The sequence below is a fragment of the Elephantulus edwardii genome, unplaced genomic scaffold (assembly GCF_000299155.1).
Source record: "Elephantulus edwardii isolate Elephantulus edwardi_28Jun2011 unplaced genomic scaffold, EleEdw1.0 scaffold00003, whole genome shotgun sequence".
Classification (NCBI taxonomy): Eukaryota; Metazoa; Chordata; class Mammalia; order Macroscelidea; family Macroscelididae; genus Elephantulus; species Elephantulus edwardii.
The window spans coordinates 21,657,892-21,671,732 of NW_006399753.1; the positions used below are offsets into that span (position 1 = coordinate 21,657,892).

General features: G+C 40.8%; 1 protein-coding gene across 1 annotated transcript in view; it reads right to left on the reverse strand.

Moving 5' to 3' along the window:
- Positions 1-646: 646 nt before the first annotated feature.
- The window catches only part of MAL2 (mal, T-cell differentiation protein 2), a gene marked incomplete at its 5' end in the record, with an annotated part of 40,596 nt that continues 27,401 nt past the window's right edge, over positions 647-13,841 (reverse strand). Inside the window, 2 exons of the mRNA XM_006879477.1 lie at positions 647-718; positions 2,963-3,118. Coding sequence (XP_006879539.1) covers positions 647-718; positions 2,963-3,118 — 228 coding nt within the window. The remainder of the gene's footprint in view (positions 719-2,962; positions 3,119-13,841) is intronic.

Sequence of the window (13,841 nt, forward strand, 5' to 3'; positions counted from 1 at the left end):
AGGATTTGACTGAAGAGGTCATCGGCCACATCGAGGCTGCTGCTTGATTTGGTGAATAAAACGTGACTGGTTCATATGCGTGCTCCTTGGTGGATATGCTGTCCATGGTTGATCATGCTATAATGGCAATGATTGAGTTGAGAGACTATGATAGAGAAGTGGCCTTCAAAGATTAAAATCTTTACTATCAGGCCCTTATCATAGGAGGTGTCAGCTTATGCCTGTTTTATAAAAAAAAAAAAGATTCATTCGGTGGAAGTCTATGTGAAGTGAGGGCTAAGAAAACTTTAGTCATCTGTTAAAATTAAGGTGCAGGTGACTTATCAACCATCCAGGAAGAGTAATACTTTTTCATGAAAAAGAATTGCTTATTTTATGGAAGTGATGAGTAATTTTCTTGAAAAATGAGCAAACACACACACAGATGTAGGTAGAATTGAAATGTGAGATGAAAGGCCATTTCTCTGTTTAGCATCATCATAAAATAAGATTCCATCCACGAAATGAACTAACACTTGCACTCAGATTCTCTCTTTATATTTAAAAAATACTTCCGGAACGGTGCCATAGCTGGATGAATGGGATCCAAGTTGATCACACACATGACGTACATAAATGGAGGGACAGAGACAGTTTCTGAGGAGTGTTACGGTCGCCATCTTCGAAAAGCCAGGGCCAAACTGCAACCATAACAAGCTGTCGTCACAAAGGCAAAAATCTAAGAAAGAAAAGGGGGGGAAATCACATCAGATTTACGAGACTAAGAAAACCACCATCGTAAGGAATACTATTGGAAGGTTGTCCAGGCCACTGAGAGTACGTCATACTGATGGACATGCTTGAGTCATCTTGTTTGGATGGTCTACTGTTTCAATCCCTCTTCTCACACAGTCTCTCCTTGAGCCTCTAATCACTTTCTCATTTGCAGAGACAACACTGTTGTCTGCTCACATATGGCTCACTTGTTGGTTTTTGTGAGAAGTCCAGCCACTGGATTAACAGATTCATCATGAGGTCTTTATTCACATAGTGACCTCAAAGTCGTCAATGAGAACAGCTATCAGAATCTAAGGAACTATCAAACCAGTTCTATGACAATAGAAAGTGATTTCACAGCTGAACAAATCGGGGGGAGCCTGGTAACCCCCAGGGCTGGGTTTGTGTTCTGCCCTGCACTCCTGCTTTTTTTTTTTTTATTCAGTGAGGATTTCTTTTGCTCCAACTATGTGTCCCCACATCACATCTAGTTGTATATAAGTAAATACAGATATTGGCTCACTGTTTGGGGGTTTATGATCCCTAGGAAAAGATAAGACCATTCAGTTTATATGATAAAACATTATGCTTCAGTGCAAGGTTTATTAACTAGGGCTACAAGAGAGATCATCAGATTGACTGAGAGGCAGTTTTCACGGTTTACTATTCTCTGCTATTCTCTGTTCTATGCCTTCTGATCATTTCTCCAGTCTGGAATGTGTCCCCTGAAACAGAATGAGCACTTTGGGCATCTATTATTAGTGAAAAGGATATTTCCACTTTCTCAGCTATGTTCAAACAAAAAGGATGTATATATAATTAATATAATATAGTGAAATATAAAAAAAATAATATAGTGAAATAGAAGAAATATAAAAATACAAATATAATGTCATAAATGAATAGCTTATGCATTTAAGTGCTATTAAAACGAAAAAATCAGATTTACATACTTTGGATTGTATGGCTGGAATAGGGCTCAGTGAAGAATGCACAGGATAAATTGATTTACTGAGATAGAAAATTGGCTTCACAGGTGAAATTGAAGAATACCACGGACAGAAAAGGGACAATCATACTGGGAGGAACTGGACTGTTGGGCCTTTAGGGAAAGGAAATTACCATGTAAAGAATTTTAAAATTAATCTCTTTAAAAAGAGACCAAATATTTTCTTTAAAATACCATATCCATGCCAAACAACAAACTCACTCCAGTAAATGAATTGAGAAGGATAAATACAGTTCAAAAATATGCCCTATAGTACAACAATGAATGAATGGAAACCCAAAATCTCTGTAAATGTTCATCAAAATTAATAACATTTAATAATAATAAAAAAAAAATATGCCCTCGGCGAGCTCTGGTGGCCTAGTGGCAAGAAGCTGCACTGCAATCCTAGAGGTACCTGGTTCGAATCCACCAGATGCTCTGCTGGAGAAGGAGGAAAAATCTCCTGTACCAGTCGGATCTGATTTGACGGTGGTACACGCACACAAAATAATAAAAATATAAAAAAAAATATGCTCTCAAACGGACTTTCCTCCATGGCAGGAACGGAAGCATGTTCACCCCTGCCTCCTGACATCCAGCAAATAACCTTGCACACGGTGGGCCCTCTGTAAATATTCAATGAATTAAATGAATTCTAAGGAGGCACTGAACAATGAAGGACACAGAAACACATCTCTCTTACAATGTCTGAAGTTACAAGAAGAGAAAAGCATAATTAATCCCTTCTACAGAGGAGTCTTTGCTGCGCCAACTCTCATCCCAAAGTCCACTTTTCTCTCTTCATCAAAACGCTTCTACACTGCTATAGAAATATTACGACACAGACTATTGTGCTGAGTCATCCACAGGAATTGTTTTTATTCTGCCTGGACTAATCTGTTTGGCGGACTCTAACTCATCAGAGATAAGAAGTGTAAAGACAATGCCAACAGGTCCTTTTAACTAACACTTCCAATCTGTAAACTAGCCAAATGAATACCTTCAAATTGCTACGATCTTACATGAATGCCAACCTCTTTGGGACGTAGTCTCACCATCTGCAAAAGTGAGGGAAATAACACTCCTTTCCCCATATGCTGAATGTACACGTTGAAAGCAATGAGCTTTATAGCTAATCACTGTCATTACTGTTGCCTAGGGAGCTTCTCAGAGGCCTTGACAATGGCGGGTGTCTTGCACTCATGTGGTACTCACTGTAGCTGCCACGTTTATGTTGTACTTGTTATCATCCAGAAGTGGCTGTATGGCGGTGGTTGTATTACAATGCAGATCGTGCAGAGATGTGGCTGCTGCTTCCAGTAAAAAGGCTCCGAAGTAGAAGACAAACACAATAAAGTGGTAAGCAAAATCCTGAAATGAGAGGAGAAATCTCGAATTAGAGACGCAGGTTTTCATTTCTGCTCTTTATTTCAAACAGTGTAGGCTCAAGAAGATCCAAGCATTCAATCAAAACATTTTTATTTCAGAGTTGCCATTTATTTTTGCCACTTTAGAAATGTCTACAAGTGCACACCCATGTTTATTGCTGCTTTGCTCACAATAGCAAGGAGTTGGAAACAACCTAAGTGCCCATCAACAAACAAATGGACAGCGAAGCTGTGGTATATTCACACAATGGAATACTACGCTGCATTGAAAAACAAGGAACTCATGCAATATTATTCAAAATGGGTAATCCTGGAGGACATTATGCTGAGTGAAATATCTCAGTCACAAAAGGACAAATACTGCATGGTGCCACTGTTATAAAACAGGACTGACATAGGGGTTGGGGAGAGACTGAGAAAAATAGGTTCAATAATGTATACTGCATTGAAACAGATGAGGGAGAAAACTGTTTAAAAGGGATATGTGATTAGGTATTTTTGTCATGACAGGAGTCCAGAGCAAAGGCTACATGGTGGAATGGACCTGGGGGAGGGTTTGTAAAACAATGAAAGATTTTTTCTTCTACTTCGTGATGGGAAAGTCTGCCATTAGGGACCTCTCAAACGTACTCAGGAGCAACAGTGTCTCTCTGGAGACTAAGGTGCGCCTGATACAGGTCATGGTATTTGCAATCGCTTGTTATGCATCAGAGAGTTGGACAATGACTAGGGAGGACAGAAGGAGAGTGGATGCTTTTGAGCTGTGGTGCTGGAGAAGGGTACTGAATGAATGTACCCTGGACTGCCAGGAAAACAAACAGATCCATCTTGGAGAGGATTAAACCAAGCTGCTCCTTGGAGGCAAGGATTCTGGGGCTTCGTCTGACATACTTTGGACATGTTGCCAGGAGGGACGGGTCCTTGGAGAGGGACATCATGCTTGGGAGGGTGGAGGGACAGCGCAGGAGGGGAAGACCCTCTATGAGATGGATTGATTCGGTGACTGGGGTAATCGGGATGGGTGTGTCAGAGGCGGTGCGGTTGGCGCAGGATAGAGCAGGGTTTAGAGCTGTTGTGCATAGGGTTGCTATGAGTCGGAAACGACTCGATGGCACATAACAACAACAACAACAACTTTTCCAAGAGGGTAGTGTACTAGGGGGGAGGGTTGGGAGGGGAGAAAAGTGCAACAATGAATGAATGGAAATCCAAAGTCTCTGTAGATTTTTACTGAAATTAATAATAAATTTAAATAATTTTTTTAAATGTAGGAATAAAAAAAGAAATGTCTACCAGCCCCTCTGTGAGAGAATGACAGGCTATTGCCCCCTCACCCTAAACATACACCCCACACACACACATACACACACCCCACACACACACCCATAAACATACACAGCCTTGGTCATCACGAGTCAGATCAAGTCAAGGACAATGTGTCTGGGTTAGAATCCAAGTGAAAATCAGCAAACCCATTTTAACTGGCAAACCTGACATAGAAAATTTAATAAACACACATACATGTTGTCATTGAGTTGACTGTGACTCCGTGTGTGTCAGAGGAGAACTGGGCTCCCTAGGGTTTTTACTGCTTAATTTCTGAGACCTACATCTCCAGACCTTTCTACCAAATTTGAGTAGCAACGGAGAGCATGTACACCACCCCTGGGTGTGGTACCGCCCAGGGGACTCCGGAGCTTTGTAATAAAATATATAGCTAACTTCAGTTTGTAGTACCATAGAGATATACTAATAGAAAAGGATTAATGTCTACTGCCCTTAAAATTTAAGTAAAATTGAGTTTAAATTACAGTTTATATAATGAATACATACATTTTATAGTTACTAATTTTTTTTTTCAGTTTTTATTTACATCAATCAGTTCATCATCCCATTCATGTAGAGATACTGTTGGGTTAGAAAAGTCACACAATACACTGGCCACGTTGACAAAAGTACAGAAACCTAGGCCCCTTCAGGTTACTTTGTATGCTGCTGGCATTCTGTGAAATATAACTAGTAAAATTCAGCCGGTCTTAACGTGAATTAATGTCCCCAAAACACACTGCTGTTTCAGTGAACAACTCCCACAGATGAGGCCCTTTCCATTCATTACTTCTCACCCTTACAACCACCATTTATTATCCTTCTTTTACAAACAAGGAAATGTCTTGTTTGTAAAATGACTGTCCCCAGGCCACACACAGTTTAACTTTCAGAGAAACAACTCAAACCCACACAGGTCTGCCTGGCTTCAAAGTCCACTTTCTTTCCTCTCTTGTCAAACAGCTTAGAGTACTGATATAGCAGGATTAGAACACAAACACCACATTGCCTTTGTAAATGTCCACGGTAAAAACAACGTCTCAAGAATTGTTCTGTTATGTCAGTAATAACCCACTGGACTGATGGATCCTAACCAGGGGGCACAACACTAACAAAACAATTTCTATTGATACTTCACACCTCTCATCTGTAAGGTGAAGCATCAGTGCATAATGGAAAGAGAAAACAGTAACTGAGAACCGTTACATATGCTGGCCGCACACCTAATCTATAGGAGAAAAGCTGTGGTCGTGAACAGATGCTAACGGATGATGGCTGTAATCGGAATTAAAATGTCACCACTTTGGGGATTAAATAGGATACAGCTGGGTTTAATTAGCAATAATGATTAAGGGAAAATGTGTTGGGGCTCACTAGGCACTCAGTTAATTTACTGATGTGGATCCCCAGAAATAGCTTAGTTTATGCTCAAAGGGAATGATAAAGTTTGCCACAAAGCCTACAACTCTTGTTATCATATGGGCTCTGTCCTCTCAGCCTGATGTTACCCTCCTACCTCCATGAACAAAAGACATTTTGGTCTCATTTGAGTCTTTGTGAGCCCTGGTGTCACAATGGTTAAGTGCTTGACTCACAGCCACCCTTTGAAGAGATCAGAACCCTGTCCTATCCTGCACTATTCTTATCATCTTAGCACATTTGAATCTATTGCTAAAGATTCTGTATCAATCCATCTCATTGAGGGTCTTCATCTCCTACACTGACCCTCTACCTTTCCAAGGAATAGCCTGTCCTAACGACATGTCCAAAATATGTGATCATGAAGTGTCACCGTTTTTGCCTCCAAGGAGCACTCTGGTTGCACATTCTCCACGACGTATCTGTTTGTTCTTTCGGAAGTCCTTGGGATATTCAGCACTCTTCTCCAACATCACAGCTCAAATGCATCAATAATTCTGTGTCATCCTCATTCACTGTCTAGCTCTCAGATAAAAAGCTGGTAACGGAAAAGACTGTGGCTTGAGTCAGGCACACCTTAGTCTTTAAACTGCCATCACTGCTCTCTTTGAGACTTTGGAGCGGTCTCCGACAGCAGGCTTTCCCAATGCAATACAATTCCTAATCTCCTGACTGCTGATACCAAGGGTGTTGACTGTGGATCTAAGCAAGATGAAGTCATCTGCAATTTCAATCTTTTCTCCATCAATCACGGTATTACCTACTTTACCCAGTGGTGAAGACTTTTGTTTTTTTTATGCTTTGTTTTCATAAAGATTTTAGCAGAGGAAATCCTACTGGACAGTTCTACTCTATGGCATGAGGTCTCGATGGGTTACCATCAGCTCAACGGCCCCCAGTTACAACATTAGGAAGCACTCCACACTTTAAAACTCTTACCCTTTACACATGACATGGTCTCTGGAAAGGCTTTCCCCGCCACTTAATCCTGCCTAACCAGTCTTCCTCCCCTCTTTTCCCAATTATCGGAACCGTATTGTGGTCTGCGACTTTCTGGCCCACCCTCGTTTCCTCCCCCTTTCTATTTCTCTGGTGTTGCTACACAGTACATTTGCTGGGCTTTAAGCTCTGATCAGTTATCCAAAGGCAGCGGCTGTCTGGTGTCAGTGAGCATCAGAGTAACGTGGAGGACTTGGGGGGACCCATCCTCACAGTCTGAATGAGTCATCTCCGTAGCACTGAAGGATGTACCTTTCTAATAGGTTCCAAGGTGGCGAAGGGGTGGGGTCAGGGGCAACCCCTAGTGAGCCACTGTCCTAAACCCTGGGAAGACTCCTTTTAAAGATGGCTCTACCTCATTCCTTGTTGTCAGCGGCAGATTACCCAATATGCAAAGCCAGCACAGACTTACTGTGCTTAACATACTAATCTGAAATGAACAATTACAAATTTACTCAATTAAGAACAAGGAAGCCTAAGCTTTTCACCATAGATTAGCAAGTGAACAATCACCCACAACAGGTGAGCAATCACATGTGTGCTTCTCACATTCTCAAGGAATTAAGGGTAACAGCTTAACTGAGTCGTTTCTATGTGTACAGTGTAGTCCACTCAGAACCACCCCACAACTGACCCTCCTGTGGGCTTTCAGAGACTGTACATCACATGGAACCAGAATGCCTATCTTTCTCTTGCAGAGCAGCTGAGTGAGCTCTGGTGGCCTCGTGCTAAGAAGCTATATTGCTTGTCCTGCCAATCCACAGGCACGTGTTCAAATCTTCCAGCTGCCTCTTGGGAGAAAGATTGGTGATCTTCTCCCCTGTGACTTACAGCCTCTGAAAATCCACTGAAGGCTCAGCTAGAAGTCAGTTCCAGTTCATAACAACAACAACAACATACTAAAGCTTGAGAAAAACACTGATGGATCAAGAATGCTGATGCAATTCTATGGTCAATGAAAAGGAAATGAAATCTTGTAGTCAGTCTCCAACAAAGCCAATCATTCTAGAAAACGGGTTCTTTAAATAGGCTTTTTATACATCCTAGTTTCCTTCAGGCAGCATGAAATGATTACTATTTGGTGACAACTCCATGATGGGGCTGGCTCACATATTTTCCTGCCTGAACTGTGAAAAAGTTCTATAATACTACATAGTCAAGTAAAAGTAAGTATTAAGTATTTAAAACATTCCTTGGAAATAAGAATTGACTCTTTAAAAGTTATGTTTAACGTGTGTCAAGTATCATAAAGGGATAACCACTATCTCGTGTAGTGTGTTTTGCTAGTACTATTTTTGTCTCAGTAAGACTGGACTTCTTTTTAAAATTTTTTAAAATTTTATCTACCAAGCCAAAGGTGGGTGACTTTTCATCTGTGGCCCTCGGGACTGTCTTTCATTGTTTTTGTTCAGACATTCCTCTAGGTCATATAGCCCTGGTGTACAAGTTGCCATACAGTGGTCACTTGTGGTTGCTGTGAGGCTGAACACTGTGACACTGATGTGTCAAATGCGTTAATGGTTGGTTACCCAGTGTGGACAGAGTGGGGTGGAGCTCCCTGATTAAAACAAGCTTGGAAGCAGGAGTGGCATCCACTTCCGTAATAGCTTGCCTCCGGAAACCCTATGAATCTGGAGAGAGGATGAAAGGCACCCAAGCATCGAGGACTCTCCTTCATAGGGTCACTATGAGTCGCCTGCAACTCCACGGCACTTAACGACAACAATAACAACACATTTTTGTGTGTGTGTACCATCAAATTGGATCTGACTGGCACAGGAGGAGATTGTTCCTCCTCCAGCACAGCATTTGGTGGATTCGAACCGCGCACCTCTGGGATTGCAGGGCAGCTTCTTGCCACTGGGCCACCACAAGAGCTCGCTTGGACTTCTTGATATTCGCTGCCATTATACTGATTGTGACTCATGCAACCTTATGTATGAAGGAGATTCTCCAGGCAGTGACTTTTTTACAGCAGGCCACAAGCCAATCTCTGGCAGCGCATATTAGTGGGTCCGAAGCACTAGTCTTTCAGTTACTAGTCAAGTACTTAATTATGTGTGCCATTCAAATGTAGGAATGCAGTACTCCAGTCTTTGCAGTGACCCATTGTATGACGGGTAGCCCTTTCTAATGTTAGTTGTCCCTTTTCCATTTACAGGAGCTCTGATGTCTTAGACCATAAGTCATAAGCCTAAAGGTCATACCTCTTTGGTGGTTCATGGTGGCTCAAATCCATGGAAGAAATATGGGCACTCTCCTTGTGTAGAGCCTTGGAAATCTGCTAGAGTCAGCATGAATTAGGCTCAATCAACAGCAATGAGTGTTAGGGTTTTGTTGTTGGTTTTACGTTGTGTCATTAGGACATTAGACACAACATTACAAATTGGGATAATGCAAATGCATACAATTTAATGAAATAAGTAGATTAAGTATAGCATTCAATATCAAAGTTTCAAGGTAAGCAAAAGAAAACAGAGATGATATGGATATAAAATCTAATCAGACCAGGAGTGATATTCAAAGGACTGATAAACATTAGTTAGACGTGTGCATTAAGCTCTGGTGGCTTACTGGTAAGGAGTTGCACTGCCAAGCAAAAGATATGTGGTTCGAATCCACTAATGGCTCCACAGGAGAATGATGGGCTGTCTCCTTCTGTGTGTTTTTCTGCCTCTGAAAACCTGCTAGAGGGTCAGCTATGGGTCTGTTGCAATTCAACAGTGCGTGACAACAGACGAGTACACTAACCAACTAGAAAGAATACTGCCGAGCCCTAGAAATACGCAAGTTTATCAAGTATGCCCATCAGCGGCTGAGAAGGCCCACAAAGGTCCCAAAGGAAAGACCAGGTTGGTGGATGGCATTACACTTGATGAAGATGAGATGTGCTGGGCAGTGACTATATATTCAACATGGTTATACTCCCAGGGGTTATACTGGTATGCACTACCCTAATATTATCTTTGGCTTTGAGACTCAGAACTTAGTGGCACTGACCACGGGTTAACATAAATGATTCCTTCATCAACTGTAGTTCTTAGATGATGTTGAGCACAGTCTTAAAGCAACACTATGAACAACAGATTGGGACTTTGCCCTACACCATACCATATTCATAATCTCTATGTTTACACCCACTGTTGTTTTGTTGTGTTGTTAACTGTCAATCTATCTCATTGAGGTGCTTCCTCTTCCTCTGAACCCTCTACCTTTCCAAGTATGATGCTCCCAAGGACAGACTCCTCCTGACAGCGTGTCCCAAGTATGTGAGACAAATCAAGTCTCATTATTTTGCTTTGACGGAATACTCTGGCTGCACTTCCTACAAATGGATTTGTTATTTTGGCAGTCCATGGTGTGTGATGTACTCTGCCAAGATCATAATTCCAAGCCATCACTTCTTCTTTGGTCTTTCTAATTCATTATCTAACGTTCACATATATGCTTGGGCCAGGCACATCTTAGTCTTTGAACTGACATCCTTTATTTGTAGCACTTTAAAGAGGTCCTTGACAGCAGGTTTGTCTGATGCTCTACATTTTTTATTTCTTCAATGCTGCTTTTGTGAGTGTTGATTATTCACCCACGTAAAACTCTTTCATAACTTCAATCTTCTCTCCATCTGTCATGATGTTGCCTATTGATCGGTTTGTGACTTTTTTTTCCTTGATGTTGGGGTCTAATTCAAACTGAGGGCTGTAATCTTCTTCAGTAAGTGTTTCAAGTCCTCTTAACTTTCTACAAGCAAGGTTATGTTATCTGGATGCTGCAGGATGCTGAATTGTCTTCTACTTCTGAAGTCACAATTGTCTTCATATTGCCTAACCTCTCCAATTATTTGCTCTGCACACAGACTGGATAAGGACGATGAAAGGATTCAATCCTGAAATACACTTTGTCTGATCCGGAGCCTACAGGAGCCCCTTCTTTTGTTTGAGCAACTGCTTCTTGGTTCATATATGGGCTCTGCATGAATTCAGTGTTCTGGCATTTCCACTGCCCTCAATGCTATTCATAATTTACTATGATCCACACAGCCAAATGCCTTTGCATGGTCAGTAAAATGAAGATAAACATCTTTCTGGTATTCTCTTCTTTCAGCCAAGATCCATCTGACATCAACAATGGCTTCCTTAGTTCTTCTGAAGCCAGCTTAAAGTTCTAGTAGTTCTCTATTGATATACTGCCCAACCATTTAAAAAATAATCATTAGCAAGATGTTACTTGCATGTATATTATCCAGTATGTTGTACAATCTATTTGATCACATTTGTTTCGAAGCGGTGAAAATATGAAACTCTTCCAGTTGATTGCCCAGGTAGATTCTTCCAAATTTCTTGGCACCAAGGAGCGAGCACATTCAGTGCTATATCTGTTTGCTGAAACACCTCAACTGATATTTCATCAATTCCTAGAGCCTTATATTTATGAATGTCTTCACTGTGAACAAATCTTGTATTTACTGGGGCAAGATTAATCAACTCTTGGTAATTTCTGATATTTAAGACCTGGTCAATTATGATGTATATTTTCTCATAATCAGTAAGAAATACATTTTAAAAATATAGAAACATACTCTAATAACCACTCAACAATTAAAGGCATTCTCAAATGTTCATAAAGGGAACCTCATTGTGTACATGGATTTAAAACACTTATGCAGAATTTACTACTTACTAGGAAGCTCTGGTGGCCTGGCGGTAAGGAGCTGCACTGCAACTACAAAGGTATGTGGTTTGAATCCACCAGCTGCTCATGGGAGAAACATGGAAAATCTCATACCTTATGATTTATGCCTCTGAAAATCCCTTGGAGGGTCAGATATTGGTTGATTCCAACTTGATGGTACATAACAACAACAACAACAGATACAAACTAAACCTATTATTGTTGTTATTGTTGTATACTGTAGAATGGGAACCACCAGAGTTCCCTAAACAAATCTATTATACATATGTTACTTTCATTATTCTTTAACAACATCTAGTGAAAGAACAGTTATTATTATCATTTTATAGAGGAAGAAATCTAAATTCAGAAAGGTTGAATGTTTTCCCCAAGACTACACATACAGTTCTTAAGGAAACCAGATCATAAGCTCAGTGCCTGTAACCACCTTATTACCGGACATCCTTGCCTTCATTCCCGTTCATGCTGTTTGCCCCTGGGCTGACTGAAAAGGAAGCCCCATTAAGTTCATTGCTGATAAGATTTGGATTTCTGTTCTACTTATGATCTATAAATAACAGAAGAACAAGCATTCCTTCTAACATCTGTTTCAAAACTACCTTCCTACTCAATAAATATATTATACTTGCAAGAAACACATTTAAGAGTTGACTACCAAACCAATATGGAGACTTGGTAATGCAATGGCTAAAGTCCTGGGTGCTAACTGAAAGCTTTGCTGCTTTAAAATATAAGGCACTGTGTGGAAGGAAGACATGGTAAGCTTTGGTAAGGATTCACAACCTCGGAAACTCTAAGGGAAAACTCTACTGTTCTTACAAGGTTGTTATGAGTAATAATCAACTCAGTGGCAAAGGCTCTGGGTTCTGGCAAAGGCCTGGTTTACGCTTTTCTAACCCACAGTATTATCAGAACATCCTGGGTGTTCATTATGACTTTCTCTGATGCCCTCTTCATTATCATGGATGAGAATTCATGCTTCCTGGGACCATTCTGATTATGAGACTGACGCGCTGCCTACTGCTCTAAGAAGGCAAGTTATCCTGGGACCATTCTGAAGCAGCGACGGAGAATGAGTAACCATAGTGGGAAAGAGAAACCCATAGGTCAGAAAAGGAAAACGAATTGATTCATGTAATGAATGGCTTGCTGGTTCTGAAAACAGCATTGACTGAAAATTTATTTTCTTAAATAGTTGTACAGCCTGAGAAAGTAAGCTTGGTCACTGAACTCTGCATGGAAGAACTGTTGAGCTGATGTATGCTTTATTATATATATAGTCTACATGATTAAAACGCCTTAAAAATAAAAGTAAATTCCTTTTTTTTACATTCATCAATTCTTGATAATTTAGGACAGGAGTTGATGATAAGTATAAAACAGTCCTTCCCCCCCCACCCCCTTTTTTTTTGTTTGCAGAGCAGAAGACATTATTACGTATTTTCTGAGGAAAATCCATGTATATTAAAATATCTGATGCAGAAACCAAGAGATGATTTCAAGTACATGTTACAACATTCATCTTCCAAAGGCATCTGTTTGATAGTTTAATAACTGTAACGGAATCCATTTGCTGTAGAAAATAAAGCAGTTTTTGAGTAAAGGTCAGCTCATTCATACAGGCAAGGCAGCTCAAGAGACCACACCAGACCCTGTGGTTTGACCTTCTCTCTCCTACGAGAATATAAAACAAAGAGGGGGAAAAACCACAAACCCACTGCCAGCAGGTCCAGTCTGACTCACAGTCACCCTCCTTTGGGCTCCTGAGGCTGTAAATCTTTTGGAAGGAGCCTGTCCATATTTCTCCCAAGGAGTGGCTGGTGGACTCCAACCATCAACCTTCAAGCTAGCGACACTAAGCCATCATGACGCTCTCCCCCACCGGACGTACCCAGGAAAGCAGAACACACTAGGAATCCAGGCACTTTGGAACAGGATGAGATACAAGCATGCTTTGATTTACTGTATCACTTTCTTGTGCCTCACAGAGTTGAGATTTCAATCAAGGCAGGTTTGTAACAGCCCTGTACTGAGCAAATCTAATGGGAACGTCTTTCCAATAGGCTGTGTTCACTTCTTGTCTCTAAATTACATTTTGGTCAATCTCACAGTATTTCAAACTTTGTATAGATTATTTAACACTTAAGAGATTATAATTAACTGTTGTTGAGTCAACTCTGACTCACACTATCCCTCCATGAGCTTTCTGAAGCAGTAAATCTGTATGGGAAGAGATGACTCTTCTTTCTTCCAATAAGCAATTGGTAGAT